Raw genomic sequence first — 16,462 nt, forward strand, 5'->3', positions numbered from 1 at the left:
CTGGAAGTATAAGCATTAGAGAGAGGTGCGTTATACATCATCTAGGAAGGAGAAAATTTAGTAATTTTATGAGAGAGGGAGAGAGATCTCACATCTGGTTGCAGAAATAAGTGGCATTTTTCCGACCACTGTTCCCCTACCGGCTACGAGGTTAGCAAGAGAAAAAGGACGGAGAAGCTTCCTGTCGTAGCTTGTACAGGGGACACAGAGAAGTTCTTTCCTTCACCCGTGCCCTGATGCCCAGTCAACATTCCTGCCCCAAACACACAGTGTTACGCTTGGGTGACAAGAGCTTACAGTGAAATAAAATATCCGTAGGTGGGGAATGAAGATTGGTTTAATCACATCACCCAGTGACCGGTGGGAAAATGTAACTACTCTGCAGCAGCGATGACTAGAGGTGAACCTTCCAAGGCCGACTACACCGGCTCTTGAAGATACACAGAAAAGAAAGAAGAATGCGTATGGGGCCTTTGTAACAAGAACAAAATTCCCAATTTTCAGGTACCTTATAGACCGTTACGTCTTCAGGCCACTGAGAAACATCTGTATTCTTCTTCTCCGTTACAAGATGTAGTTCCTGGCCTTCATTTATTCATTTATTTAGTCTGTGTCTAAAACAGATCTAGCAGATGTGTGGAGACGGTGTTACGCAGGGAGGGAATTAGCACAGGTTTGGAAACCAAGTGAATGTGATGCTCACGGAGCTAGACCACTGTGACTCCATCACCGACTCACCTTCCCTGAACTTCCTTTCTTAGCCAAATGCAGATATGACCCACATCCTAATTTTATTGTGAGGATGAAGCAGAGTCATTTTTAAACCATTTTACGTCTGAGTATCAAATGATAGGCCTTCATAGATAAATATCTTGCTTTAATATCTTTTACGAAGGTCTGTTCTCTTGGAAACCTTGAGTCCATTTAGATGAGAAGGTTCACGAATGCTAAGTGCTGCTTTTCTGTTTGTTAGTCCTTTCCTGTGTTGTTTTTTTCTGACAAAGTGTTGCAAGCACAATGAGATCTGAATAAGGATTATTATGGAATGAACAAGGGTCTCCGTACAAACAGCATGAACTCGGTTTGTTTCTAAAAAATCTATCCGAAAATTAAATTATTTATGATTCCTTATTCAGAGCATAGGGGTCATTTTTATTTGGAAACTATATGAGAATAAAACTCTTGCTTTCATCCATTATATCATAGGTGTATGACTTTGCTTCATCAGTGAATCAATCAATCAATAAATCAATAAATCAATTATTCAACAAATATAAAGAAGAACCTGTTGATACCTAATGTGAAATTAATTAAGGCATCCTATAGTAGCTTTTACTTTTATATATATATACATATATATATTCATTTTGGTAGACATAGGCCAGTAAGTCCTCATATTTCACTTATTCAGAGCAGTATATTTTCATATAGAGATAGTTTCTGTGGGTTACTAGCATCCTTCATACACATTCTTAATATTATTTTTGAAATTTGTTAGATTTAGGAAACAAACTGTTTTTTTTTTTCTTAAAGAGTGAGTGCTTAGCTTACTTTCCTCTGTCATTGAGAGATACTTAAAACACTAAAAAAAAGGGCAGATTCATTTATACTTCCCACAGTATTTCACTGAACTCATCGTTCCAGATACAATTTTAATATGTAATATAGTGACATTCCATAGTATATTTTGTTAATGTCTTGGACCAATCTACAGGTATAAGTGGCCAAAGGGAGGGTCATGTGGGAGGGAATGTTGAGGCAGATACAAGGCTACTCTGACATGATTATGACACACCCTTATGTCCCTACCACCTCTATCTATATGTGCTCACTGCACCCTGCATGGAATAATCATCCAGGTAACATCCACATTAAGCACTATTTGGAAAATTATATGATCAATAGTCAATAAGGTACTACCCGTGAGGAACTGGTAATCTTCTGGCGAAATCGATGAAAGTGCAATTATTTTGGGGCGGTTCAGATTTGTCCGTGGTCCTTAAGGACCCTCAAACGGACCAGTTCCCTTTGCAAATCTTACCTATATCACAGTGGCACAAACACAAGGGCCCATTTAGCATAGGAGAGCTTCTTGCAAAGTTGCCACCATAATCTATAATTCTGGGTAATAATTTTTATTCCTACAATTACTCTCTTTTCTGTCTACAACATATGCATCATTTATTTCTGGTGTGTGCATTAATGCATTAAGTAAAGAGAAAATGCGTTACACTGAAGTGTGATGGAAATTCATCATTCAAATTAGAATTTGTGGATCAACAAATATGCAGACAAGTTCTGACCATAGCAAACAGTCAGTCTCGATAATTATTCAAGGATTTTCCTTAACAGAAGCAACTTTAAGCCAATTACCCAGTTCATCATGGGGCATTCAGTTTCCCTTTGATTATGAGGATATAAACTCCGGATAATTACTCGCCATGTGAAAATGCACTGGAATGCTACTTCACATTTCAATAACAAAATTTTAGTTCTCAGAGGCACCTATTATTCTCATTATGCCCTGTCCATGTCACTATAAGAAATTAATTTAAAACGTATGTAGTAGAAATCTATTTTTACAGTGATTTACCGAGAGAAACATCAGTTGGCTAAAAGTATAGACCTCTTTCAGTTGCCACATTTTAGATACTTGTAGATACACAATGTGAGGGCAAAGCAAATTTATTTGAGATTTTTGCCTCCCAAACTGCAGCTTTTATAAGTTTTACTGACTATGATCAATAGATGGGATAAAGCTTAATCAATACACCCCCCGTGGGATATTAAAGCGACGTGGCCTCATCTTAAATTTAATAAAAAGTCACACACCTGGAGTATAGCTTAGATTCATTAAAAGATTTAAGGTTCCCTTGGCTTATTTTGAGGATGGAAAATACTCCACAATCCATATAGCCAGAAAATAATCTTTCTGAAAAACAAAACAAACAAAAACAAAAACAAAAGCAAAACAAAACAAACGAAAACACAAGGACCATTTGCCACTTGGTTGTATTGTGCTTAATAAAATGGGCAACACATGTAGCACACAGATGTTTTAGAAAGCTTTTAAACTTCCTGAACCAAGATCCTGATCCAAAAAAAGAAAAAAAGAAAAAAAAAAAAACATCTAAAGAAGTAAAATCTCCATGCAAAAAATTATGCTTCCCTTTGTTATCCATGTCTCCAAGTGACTAAGATACTCCTGAGTTCTAGAATGCCATGGAACCGGGGCCCCTGGGTGGCTCAGTGGTTGAGCATCTGCCTCTGGCTCAGGGTGTGACCCCGGGGTCCTGGGATCGAGTCTCACATTGGGATCCCCGCAGGGAGCCTGCTTCTCCCTCTGCCTGTGTCTCTGCCTCTCTTTCTGCATCTCTCATAAATAAATTAAAATCTTAAAAAAAAAAATAGAATGCTCTGGAACCAGGTGAAGCATTTATTATTTCTTTGAAAAAGTTACATGAAAACTATGTGGGCCTTTAGTCTCCAGTCAGTAGACTAGCAAAGCCTCCCTAAGCCAGGCCTCATGTGTTCATTCCAGGGCTAAAGGAGCTATGTGTGCCCACCCAGGAAATAAGTTCTTCTCCTGGGGTCAGGACTGTGATTTGGGGTGGGTGCCACCACACCCTAGGCTTTTAGGTATATTTGAGCCCCCAAATGGAAAAAAAAAAAATCTGCAGGAGTCTTCATGCCTTTCCTGCAGCATGGTAAAGTGGCCAGGCCCTTCCCAATCCTCTCTGACTCGTTGGCTATGGGAGTCACTCGGTTTCCTCCATCTAAGATATCCGCATCTTTCCAAGAACCGGGCTGCCTCCATCATCTTTTTTTTTTTTTTTTTTTTTGCCTCCATCATCTTGAAGTCCCTTTACATTCTCAGATGTTGTGTCCCCTATTTTTTAATAGTCACATGATGTAAGGTCACATTTCTAGAAAGGTCTCTAGCTTCTCGCGTCCAGCATAGGATTGCTTGTCTCTCCGTAGCTACGTAGGGGATTTCCTGAATTCTAATTGTGATGCATCGGAAAGTGAGTACAGCCTTTTTAAATCAAGTTTTTTTTTTTTTTTCTCTGCTAGTAAATAGCCTGGTTCTGATTTTATTTTAAAAATACAAGGTGATGATTATGTTGCTGCAAATTGCACATCCTTGTTTTGAGTTAAAAGAGACAAAGCTAGACCTGGTATGCTCTCAGAAATCTGAAGAATCTTACTAATAGTTTAGAAAATTGAAACACAAAGACTGAAGTCAGGAAGCTTTGCACAGATGCCTGTAAGACTCAAACTCCCTTTCATTATCAATTCTACAAACTTGGAGTTAATTGCATTTCAGGGCACATTGCGAGGTACATCTTTTCAAAGTACGTTTCCTTAATTAGTACAAACATTTGGTCCCTGAGAAAGGTGGAGGTATAGCCTGCTTTTGTGTTTGTTAATGTTTTCTATTTTTTATTCACTGTTTACACCTAGAGGCCTATGTGAATGACACATTTTTATTAAAATCAAGAATAAATATTATGTAAATTATGCCCCCAAACAGCAGCTATGGAGTCTAATTATTTTAAGGCAGCTTTGGAAGGATTCATTTTAGTTTTTTAACCAAAACAAAACAAAAAGGATAATGTATGATGTGGATGCTGATGGATTTGTACGTCCCAATATTAGCATTTGGAGACAATATGTCAATCATCTTCGCATCCCAGAAACTGGGAGAATGTATGTCACAGAGCAGGTGTTCAATTAAAAGCTTCTAATAGGGCAGCCTGGGTGGCTCAGCGGTTCAGTGTCAGCCTTCGCCCCAGGGCATGATCCTGGAAACCCAGGATCGAGTCCCACGTCGGGCTCCCTGCATGGACCCTGCTTCTGCCTCTGCCTGGGTCTCTGCCTCTCTCTCTCTCTATGCCTCTCATGAATAAATAAATAAAAATAAAAATAAAAATAAAAATAAAAATAAAAATAAAAATAAAAGCTTCTAATAATATGGAGCCATTATTGAGGCAATTGATAATATCATGGGGGAATTAATTATATACAAATAATTTATTTTATTAAATGAACTGTGTATGTTGTAACATCCACATGGCTACACACATATGTAAAACATACATACTGGTATGTGATCCCCAAAAATATATTTTCAGAATTTCTTTCCATGAGTATAACTACTCCTCCAGTCCAATGGACAACCCAGTATGATCTACTTCACATTTTCAGCATTACTGGTATTTTAGACCAGCTCCTTCTCTGAAGTGGGGACTCTCATGAATTGTAGGATGCTCTAGCACCATCCCAGACCTCTACCCACCGGTGACAGTATTCCCCTCTCAGTTGTGACAACCAAACACGTCCTGAGTTATTGCCAAGATAGTATGTGTAGGGCAAGAACCCTGTTAACTGTGGAATGAGCGTTATTTTGTGCATATCAGGGTACATTGAACAACACTGACTCCATTTTTTCATCCCTTTAGTCTAGTTTTTTGGAACATACATTCTAACCCTCTTCGATAATTTGTTATTTCATAAAAATAAATTATAGAATACATCATTAATATCAAATTTCAGTTTTTAAAAGAAGTCTTACCAATGTTTATCAACTATCTTCACATCAAACTAAGAACATGAAATATTTTTCTCAAAGTGTGTTGTCTCCTTTTGGTAAAGGATGGCCACACTTACAAATATCTTCTACACTGCTAGAGTTTTTAACGTTGTTAGAAGAATTTTACTTATCATTAGGTGTCAAAAAAAATTGCTGAAATACGGCATTCCACGGAATAATGAAGCATAATGCACTTCTCCCTCATTTGACAACTAAACTTACTGTCTTATGTTTCCATTCCTTAATCAGAGATCAATTTCTATACTTGGGTTTATGCATATTATTTTGTATAGTTTGCCTATCCTGCAGCTTCAAGCAACGCTTAATCCTTGCTATCAGTGTGACAGAGGGGTTATCAATGGACAAGGTTGTTGCACTCGCAGATGGAATAGGATTGCTGAGTATATACGGTAGTGCGCAGAAGACTGTTTCTGTCCATGCATGGGTGCTGTGGCATTTCTTTCTTGACTGAAATTATAATCCTTATATGAAAGAAAATTGAACCCCTTTACAAACATTACATCGATATCAAGGAGAATATTTGCCATAAATAGCTCCTGTTGAAAAAGATAATAAATGAAGCATCTGAGACTATGGACTTGACAGGAGAAAAGCAGACACATTTGCTATAGATTTCAAACTATCTAGGACCTTAGGATTATGCAAGGGTATAAATACAAGGTAACTAAAGAGTCTTGTAAATCAAGACACCAGATTTCCCGCCCTGCTCTTCCCACCTTCAGGGAGTAAGTATTTCTCTAAATAGCCTTTAATGGTGTCTTGGACAGGTTAGAGTTTGCTGAGTGACTACTAGGTGCAAGCAACTCTGTTTAGCATTTCATGAACATTGTTTTATGCAGTCTCACAATAACTCTGAGAGATAGATGTTAATCTTCTTTTACAGATAAGGGTAGATGATCTCCTAAATGCACAAAACTATTGTGACAGAACCAGGAGACACAGATGGGTAATAACTCCCAAGTTCTTATTCTGTACTTTAGCTATGCTTCCTATCACTAAGGACTAAAAATTCTCAAGTTTGTAGTTAAATATTTCTACGTAACTTTGCCATTCACTTATGCTCACGTGTTTTAAGTGAAATGAAAAATGTAACCAGTGTGGTCAACAATATACAATTGACCCTTGGGAAACCCAAGATTTAGAGGTGTTGGCCTCCTCCACCCACACACAGTTGAAAATCCACGTGTAACTTTTGACTTCCCCAAAACTTAAATACTAAGCCTTACCGATAACATAAATGGTCGATTAACACATAGTTCATATATGTATTAGATAGTGTATTCTTACAACAAAGTAAGCTAAGGAAAATAAATTAATTTGAAGAAAATCATACAGAAAATACATTTGCAATAGGATTATCAGGAAAAAATCATCTCTAAGTGGACCTGTGCAGTTCAAGACCATGTTGTTCAAGAGTCAACCACATTCAAGGAGATAGCTACATTTATTCTAAATTTGACAGAAACCCACCCACTACATTACAGAAAAAAAATCAATTAATATTATAATTTAATTACCTTAGTAGAAAATAACATAGAAATAAAATATTTCACATTTTATTTTATTCATTTTAAGGTATTATGAGAGGCAGTAAAAAATCTTTGTACATCTACAAGATTAGAGCATTTCATACCTTACTAAGCTATTAGCACTGTCAGGATCTTGTGCCAAAACTGTGCCAACAACAGTCCCAATCTTGGCATTTTCATAGACTTCCATGACATAGGAAGGCATGGAAAAGAGCGGTGGTTCGTCCACATCTCCAACAATGATCTTCAGCATGGTGGCATCTTTAAAAGGACCCAAGTGAGAAAAGCGAAAATCAAGATGTGTGTTCGCTCCTTCTATGGTGAGAATATATGACTTCTTTTTTTCATAGTTCAGTGGCTGTGTGGAAAAAAAAAAAAAAAGAATATATAAGATTTCCAATAGTACGACTAGCCATTACATTTCAAACAAGCACTTTTCTCTGCATTTTTTTTATAACATCCATGGATAGATTTCAGTCAATCTATTATCATTTATCAACAAGCTATGCAATTTGTCTTCACAATAACATCTAAAGCAAAAATCATGAGAAGTCAAGTCTGAATCAACTGTTATTTTTCACAGCCATAAATACGACAATAACTAGAAACAAAGACATATTTCCCATAGGCGAAAAAATAACCCCATTTTGGAGACTCTCTTAGTTTCTAGTAACCTCTATCTTCTCTTCAGTCTGCATTAACAATCTTAAAATATTTGCTACTAATTTTTTTAATTTTAAAAAACATATTTTTGTTTTGCATTTAAACAGCTTATGTGCTATCATTGATTTTTTTACCCTATCATCTTCTTAGTTTTCCTTTGCTTATTTTAAACTTGATATTTTATTTTACAATCTAATAAACTTTTAAGTTTTCAATTCAACATTATTTTCTTAGATCTTAGCAAAATATTTTATATAGACTTTGAATCTTATGCTTACTGTTTTAATTGTATTTATTTTCTGTTTTGCTGATAATACCATTTCATATATTTGTTTTGTTTCCATATTCTTTAATATATTATGATGTTTTGATCAATTTTGTTCTTTAAATTATAATCTATTTTTTGTTTATGCCATTTTTTTAAATCTTTGAGTCCATATCAATAGTTTCTCATAATCCTTCTAGGTTGTTTTTTTTTTTATCTCATTCTTTTAAAATCACCCAGGAAATATATAATTTTCTTCTATTGATAATATAGGTAGGAGTCATGAATTCAACTTAGAATAATGAATAACATCACTTCAGTGTTTTGTCCAAAGGGATAAAAATTTCAAGAAAATAAATATTTTTTATTTATTTACGAGAGAGAGAAAGAAAGAGCACACAAGCAGGAGAGGGGCAGAGGGAGAGGGAGAAGCAGACTCCCCGCTGGGCAGAGAGCCCCACGTGGGGCTTGATCTCAGGACCCTGGGACCATGACCCAAGCTGAGCGTAAACACTTTACCGACAGCCTAAATATTTTATATTCTATATTAGACCAGGTGCCCCTACATGGCCTAATATAGAAAATAAAATAGTAAATAGAATAATATCACTGTATATTTAATGTCATAAAACATACTAAAAACTATGAAAATAATAAGGATATAATAAGGATATAAAATCAGAAATAGGGGTACCTGTAAGCAGCTAGGTATTGTTCGTAAGAGGAAGTACTTTTTCATATTACTGAATGTGAAGTGTTAGACATGATGCATAGAGTAGACTCCCTGACCTAAAATGAGCTCCGATTTAGGATTAACAATGTCAGAGATTTCATAGTGATGTTGATGCAAAGGAGCCAGATGTCAGCCTTTTCAGTGCCTGGTGAAGTATCTGTTGATACTTTCCTGATTAATATTTACATGAAGAAACCGATATTTTTTCATACCTATTTCTGCCACTAACTTTACCCTAGCACGCTTCAGTCTTGAAGCATTCATTGTTGGCAGCATCAGAGAATGATTATTTCCCATGGAGAAACTCAGATAATTTTCTTTACTCAAAGAGCCAAGGAGAAGCTGATTAGAAAGAGTGTCCTTAATGGGATTTTATAAACAGAACGATCAATCCTCCTGATGATTATTCCCCTTATCTCTCCTGAATTGCCTTGGAAAATTGGCCTTCCCAGAGACTGAAGATTGCATAGAAGGAAAAACAACCATTTAATTTCCAAATGAGATATTAAGAACCTGAATCCTCTTCATACATCTCAGGGACATGCATGAGACTGGGCCATTGCAATATTTTACAAGTTTTTATAAGGTAAAGTAAAAATGTAAAAAATCTTAAAGACTCAAATTCTTCAAAGTAGACCACATATATCATATATACACATTTATATATGATAATTGACTATATGTTTTAGGCATATATTTTAAAGAAGAATTAATTGGTTCTGAAGTTTATGACCACCAATCAGGAGTCATTTCCTTCTGAGGGAACTTAAACTAGAAATAAATTGCCCTTTCACTTTCCTTGATTTCTCTCCCCTTAACATTAGTAAATGAGAATCCGTCTTTAACTAATTCAGTGAATCTCATCCAAATTTAAATAGCCTATTCTAGAAACAGTACCCACTTGCTGCCTATTAGGAATGGGGTGGATGAATAAGATCCTTGCTAGGTGCAGAGGAACACGAGCTATCAGAATCCAGGTATTTTGTTCATGGAAAGCAACATATGTTTAGATCAACGTAATTTTTTTAGAGTCAACCTCCTGCATCTGGTAAACTTTATAATGATTGAGGGTCTTCTCTTTGGACTTGAGTTTTTGAGACCTTAAAAATGAAACAAAACACCAAACAAAACAAAACAAAACACAGGGTTTGTTTACTAGTAATGTTTAACATCTTTTCTTCATTATCACACTGGATTTTATTTTTTTTTTTTTTAATTTTTTTTTATTTATTTATGATAGGAACACAGTGAGAGAGAGAGGCAGAGACACAGGCAGAGGGAGAAGCAGGCTCCATGCACCGGGAGCCTGACGTGGGATTCGATCCCGGATCTCCAGGATCGCGCCCTGGGCCAAAGGCAGGCGCCAAACCGCTGCGCCACCCAGGGATCCCCACACTGGATTTTAAAAGTCATCTCCATTCATTCATTGTTGTAGGCTTTTACCTCTTTGTGACTCTCAATGAAATACATAGGGGTAATTTTGGCCACCTCCACACCATCAAATATTATTATCAAGCTGTGCATTCAATATGACAGGAATCTCTTGGTTTGTCTTAGCAGGTCCCTTGGCAACTTAGATGTCGTTTATCTTAACACTAGCCTACTTGCTGCTAAGGTACAGGCTGTTTATGTGGACACATGATTTCATGCTTATGATTACCTACTGTATATTTATCCCAAGGCAGGGATAATCATTTTGTAGGACTTGTTCACTACAAGATGGATGGCAGATGGATGGACAGGGATCCAGCTAGAGCCACTAAGGAATGAGAAGATTACTTAAGGTGGAGACAGTGATTTAGAAGCAAATAAATTAATGGAAATGGAAATATTGTAACAACTTAACTTATGTAGAAAATCTGTGGTGCTAAATTGCAAATATAGAAAAACTGGGAAGAAATTATACCATTTTTTCTTGAATGGTAGGATTATAGATAGCATATAAAGTAACCATTTTGCATTAAAACTACAACAGTATATAGATATTGGATTAAGATTAGGATTATCAAAAAAAAAAAAAAGATTAGGATTATCATTTTTGCTATTTCTCCAATTTTGGCAAAGCTGTCCAAATACTCATCACCACATATTTTATTTATTTTTTTCCTTTTTTTAAAATTTATTTTTATTATTTTTTCATAATGAATTTATTTGTTATTGGTGTTCAATTTGCCAATTTACAGAATAATATCCAAGGCTCATCCCGTCAAGTGCCTCCCTCAGTGACCGTCACCCATTCACCCCCACCCCCCACCCTCCTCCCCTTCTACCACCCCTAGTTCGTTTCCCAGAGTTAGGAGTCTTTTCTGTCTCCCTTTCTGATATTTCCCACACATTTCTTCTCCCTTCCCTTATATTCCCTTTCACTATTATTTATATTCCCCAAATGAATGAGAACATACACTGTTTGTCCTTCTCCGATTGACTTACTTCACTCAGCATAATACCCTCCAGTTCTATCCACATCGAAGCAAATGGTGGGTATTTGTCATTTCTAATGGCTGAGTAACCACGTATTTTAAACTGATCTTCCAGCAATTTCCTAGTAATCATTTAGTCCTAGTAATTTATTTAGAACTCTGCTTATGGTTGTACTTTCTATAGTTACCATATATTTTAACCTAAAAATAGCATATCAAATACAGTATATCAGGAATGGTGAAATCTATTCATCTAAAGCTTGTTTTTGGTGAGATAGCGGAGGGAAAATGATTAAAGAAAAAGCTGGAGGGGCGCTTGGGTGGCTCAGTCTAGGTATCTGCCTTCAGCTTAGGTCGTGATCTCAGGGTCCTGAGATGGAGGCCTGAATTGGGCTCCCTGCTCAGTGGGGAGTCTGCTTTTCCCTCTCCTTCTGCCCCTCACCCCCATTTATGCTCTATCAAATAAATAAATAAGTCTTAAAAAAAAAAAAAAGGAAAGGAAGAAAATGTCCTAAGCCATTGAATTACCACTGAAAGCAAAAACGTGAAATGTCTGGTTGATAGATTTTTTGTGTTTTTTTTTTTTAAAACATATTTATTTGAGAGTGAGAGAGAGCATGAGTGGGAGAGGGAGAAGAGGGTCCCCTGAGCCCAATACGGAGCTTGATCCCAGGACCCCAGGATCATGACCTAAGTCAAAGGCAGATGCTAAATGACTGAGTACATTTTTCCTGCCTTAAAACAAAACAAAAACGGATACAAAATAACTCCACATACATGAGGCAATGCTTATGAACTTGGTAGAGGGTATTGTTGATGAGAATAAGAATCTTTTTCCAGTTCTATATTAAAATACCAACCGTTTTTGCTTTTAGGACTTTCTTACTCTATTCTGACACCATTCACACTAAACAGTGATCAAAACACTCAAGCTAAATAAAAATATTGAGGAGAGTTCTTCCTTTTAGAGCTATCTGAAGAGGCTTCGGAAGGGAAGTCTTTGATAATTTGGTCTGCTCACCCATTATCTGCTCCATAAATTTTGCCTCACCAAGATATATTGTGTAGGGCATAGAATTTATAATTTAAATATAGTTTATTTCATTTAACAAAACTGCAGAACTACTTCAACTTTCTCGTTTCGGAAAAATTTAAGTATGGATTATCAGTTTAGCGTTTAATAAGTAAGCAGGAGAAAAAGGTATTCTACTGGAGATTACTAATATAATATTAATGTTTGGGAAGAAATATTTCAGGAACACCATCAAGTTTTTGTTTTTTTTTTTTTTTTGCATTTTCACAGATTTTGCCTTGCGTTTAATTCTCTAGACAAGTTCAGTTGTGGTTCAAGCTCTGTGAGTCACAAACACAAACTTCCATATCAGCTCACATTTATGAAATGCTATGATTAGTATTACCAAATTTAGTAAACTGAAATTATTTTTGATAGAGAATGTGTCAGTTATTGCATGGGACATGCTTAGTTAAGAAATTACAATTTGATTGAAATTAGAATTTAATTAGGTGTCCTGAGTTTTATCTGGCAATGTTAACTATGATACAGTCATGACAATCAGAGTCGCTAATTAAATATAAAAGAAACACATAATGACTCCAAATACAACATGGATATGTATTGACAAATCTCAACTATAAAAAAGAAATTAAATGAGCTTTGACCATAAGAAATTGCTGACATCAACAATGAATGGCATACACAGAAGATAATTAAATATGATTCAGTGTAAGATATTTATTTCTCTAACCTTAGCCATCCAAACATTCCTGGGATCATCCTACTTGTGGTGTGCTCTGTTTTACTGGAATGGTGCTTAGAATGATTCTGTAGATATTCAGAAATAAGGTTGCTTAATATTTTTCTATTGGTTTATCAGGTTTTTGTGTTCACGTGTTCAGTGTCTGAGGACTCCCATGACAAATTACCACAAACGAGGTGGCTTGACACAACAGTAATTTATTCTCTCCCAATTCTGCAGACAGAGTCTGAAATTTGCCAGGGCTGACCTGTCTCAGGGCTTTAGGGAATATAATCTGTTCCTCATCCGTCCCAAAGCCTGTGACTTCCCCGGTATTCCCAGGGAAGAAAATATCCCAGCATGGTTGGGAATTCAATTTACATTCGAATTCAGCCGCTTGTAGGATGAGACCCCAGGGTTGGTGTTCAGAAATTTCCACTCTGCAGCTACGGGCCATAGAGGTAAGGAAAAGACATGGATTTCAGGTAATTGGTGCCACAGCTCTATTGGTTAGATGATGTATTCCCCAATATAATATTCCCTCATTTTAATGTTCAGAAATGTTTGCCGTGATCTCCACACTTGAAGGACAATGCAGTTAAACAAAAAGCCCTTGTCTCACATTTATTTTACTTAGTATCTGCTACATACTGCTCCATGTAGACCTAAAAGTAATTTCCCACACAAAGTTTTCCCTGACCCTCTTTCATCTTTGAAGAATTGGCCCTCTTATCTGTGAGCTCATAACAATTTAAGTAAACCCATACTATCAGCATTTGACATCTTGTATTATAATAATGTTTCACATCTACTCCGTTTTCTCTAAGAGAAAGAATATTATCTCATTCATCTTCATATTTCAGGTATCTGGCCTAATTCCTAGTACATGTTGGGTGATTAATAGCTCTTCCTCAACCTCAAATATAGTGATATTTAGAGAACAGAAAAGTGCTATTACATGGTTTACATTCAAAGGATGAAAAATTCTGAATTATTTCCAAAATATGAGTAGCTGACACTTAAGTGCAACCTAAACAATTAACATATATTAACTCATTTAATCATCACAACGTTTCCACGAGTTATTAATATTTTTTCCTATTTACAAGTGAGAAAATCAAGGCGCAGAAAAGTTAAACTTGCCCAGGAACAACAATCAATAAGTGGCATACGTGGATTTGATCTCGGGCAGTGGGACTCTCTATAGGCCCCGGAGCGCTATGCTATATGCGGCCTGAAATCTTTAGCACATAAATAGTCTAATAGAGGGTTCCAGTTTGGTGGCTGAAGATGAACAGATATTTAGTGGCATATAATGTCCCTGTATCTTTTTAAGTATTTGTTATAACACTGAAAATGAATCGATAACTTCATTAATTAAAATTTCATTAATTCTGGCTACCAGAACTCTGAGTGCCTTCATCATTTTCCTTAATTCAAAACCTCACAGAGCTAAGAAACTTAAATGCTTTTCATAGAAAATCCTCTATTTCTTCTGTGCCTCTAGAAGGGCTTATTCTGGTATAATTTTAACTTCTCCAGCCACTGGGGCTTCTCTTACTTTTCTTTAATTACTGCTCACTATCCTAATGCAGTTCACTGTCAATGAGTTGACTCCAATTTTCATTTTAAATTTTAGTTTCTTAATTTCATCCTATTATTCCTAGTAATTACTTTTACATATCATTGCTCTCTCTAACTTATAAAATACTTTTTTCTCTTTAATATTAACATATTTCACATTACTGGAGATAGTTCTCATTCCCATCAATCATTTTCCTGCCAGCTCTACATATTTGGGACTTTTTAATTGTTTCTCATTAATCACGTCTACTATTCATTAAATCGCACTGGTATATTCTTCCTCAGGACTTACACAACCATAAGTAGAAAGATACTGAAAACAGCATTCAGTCAAGTTGCTCTGAATCAATTCTTGGAGTTCAAGAAGCTTGTAAAATTATTTTTTCTTTTCTTTCTTTCTTTCTTTCTTTCTTTCTTTCTTTCTTTCTTCTTTCTTTCTTTCTCTTTCTTTCTTCCTTTCATCTTTCTTTCTTTCTTTCTTTCTTTCTCTTTCTTTCTTTCTTTCTTTCTTTCCTTATTTCTTTCTTTTTTTTCTTTCTTTCTCTTTATAGTAACAAGAGACTCCTTATGATCTCACCTTGGTCAAATTGCTAAATTGCTCTTTCATTCTTTCATGCAGAATGGGAGGATAATAATGGAATCAATATCTGTAGTTTCATAACTGCAAATGTCATTTCAGTAATGCCAAAAAGTGGCCAAATCTTGGAATAGTAACTGATATTATTATTACTTTTTAATTACCAAAAAAAGTTTTTAAAATGACAATATTTTGGCAAAACATAAGAAAAATGGTATGGATTTGAATACTGTTTCTTCAGTTAGTTTTTCTTATTATGCCATGTCTTGTGGTTCTTGTCAGAGATCTTTCTTGGATGGTACACATTCTGTGGAGTATAGAACCCATGTACAAGCTTTCTTGTTATAAATTTCTCTGTGTGGAAGAGTGTCATGCTCATTCAATGTTTATAATTCCAAGGATATCGATACAAACAAATACTACATGTTTGCTTACTGTCATTTGAAGACTGCAAGAATAAATGGGACATTTTAATTTCAAATAACAAATACACATATACTCTGTAATATATACAAAGTATATTTATATATTATACTATATTATAAAGTATGTTTATATATCAGACTATATATAAAATATGTATATATTTCATACAAACATATACATAGGTGTATTTCCAAATGCCCACACATATGAAAACTTGCCAATGGTCTATGGATATGAATAGCTTAACTCATCAAGATGTTTCAATAGATTATCAATTTCCAACTAATGTACTAAATTATATTACAGAAATATATGTGTAAGAAACAATTAACATCCAAAGTAGTTTCAGCTGATATCTATCATTTCATGGCCATACCTCTGTACAAATAGTAAGAACAAAGTTGCCTCAAAGCAGTCCTCTGACAAAAGTCATTTCAAATATAGTGATAGATTTCACTGAATTGAAATGTGGAATCCTCTCTTAGCTCCTGGTTGAAGTGGAACTATTTCCCAGAATAAAAATAGTGGCTTGAATTTATTTATTCATGACATACAGAGAGAAGAGGCAGAGACACAGGCAGAGGGAGAAGCAGGCTCCATGCAGGAGCCCGATGTGGGACTCAATTACGCCCTGAGCTGAAGGCAGTTGCTCAACTGCTGAGCCACCGAGGTGTCCCTGAATTTTTTGATAATAAAATTCCTAGCGAATGGTCAGGGTTTTTTATATTTATTTTATTTTTTTAATTTTTTATTATTATTTTTAATGGTCAGGTTTTATAAATATTAGTAGAATTAGAAACTTATTTCTTCTTCTTATTCAAAGATATATATATATATATATATATATATATATATATATATATATATAAATAATTTTTTTCTTTTTTTTGAGAG

The 16,462-nt window shown here is 35.4% G+C and overlaps 1 protein-coding gene across 2 annotated transcripts in view; it reads right to left on the minus strand.

Moving 5' to 3' along the window:
* The window catches only part of CDH18 (cadherin 18), a 947,353-nt gene that overhangs the window by 68,040 nt on the left and 862,851 nt on the right, over positions 1 to 16,462 (minus strand). For both annotated transcript variants that reach the window (XM_041746928.1, XM_041746929.1), the window contains one exon: positions 7,248 to 7,501. In XM_041746928.1, coding sequence (XP_041602862.1) covers positions 7,248 to 7,501 — 254 coding nt within the window. The remainder of the gene's footprint in view (positions 1 to 7,247; positions 7,502 to 16,462) is intronic.

This window comes from Vulpes lagopus, chromosome 3 (assembly GCF_018345385.1).
Source record: "Vulpes lagopus strain Blue_001 chromosome 3, ASM1834538v1, whole genome shotgun sequence".
NCBI lineage: Eukaryota > Metazoa > Chordata > Mammalia > Carnivora > Canidae > Vulpes > Vulpes lagopus.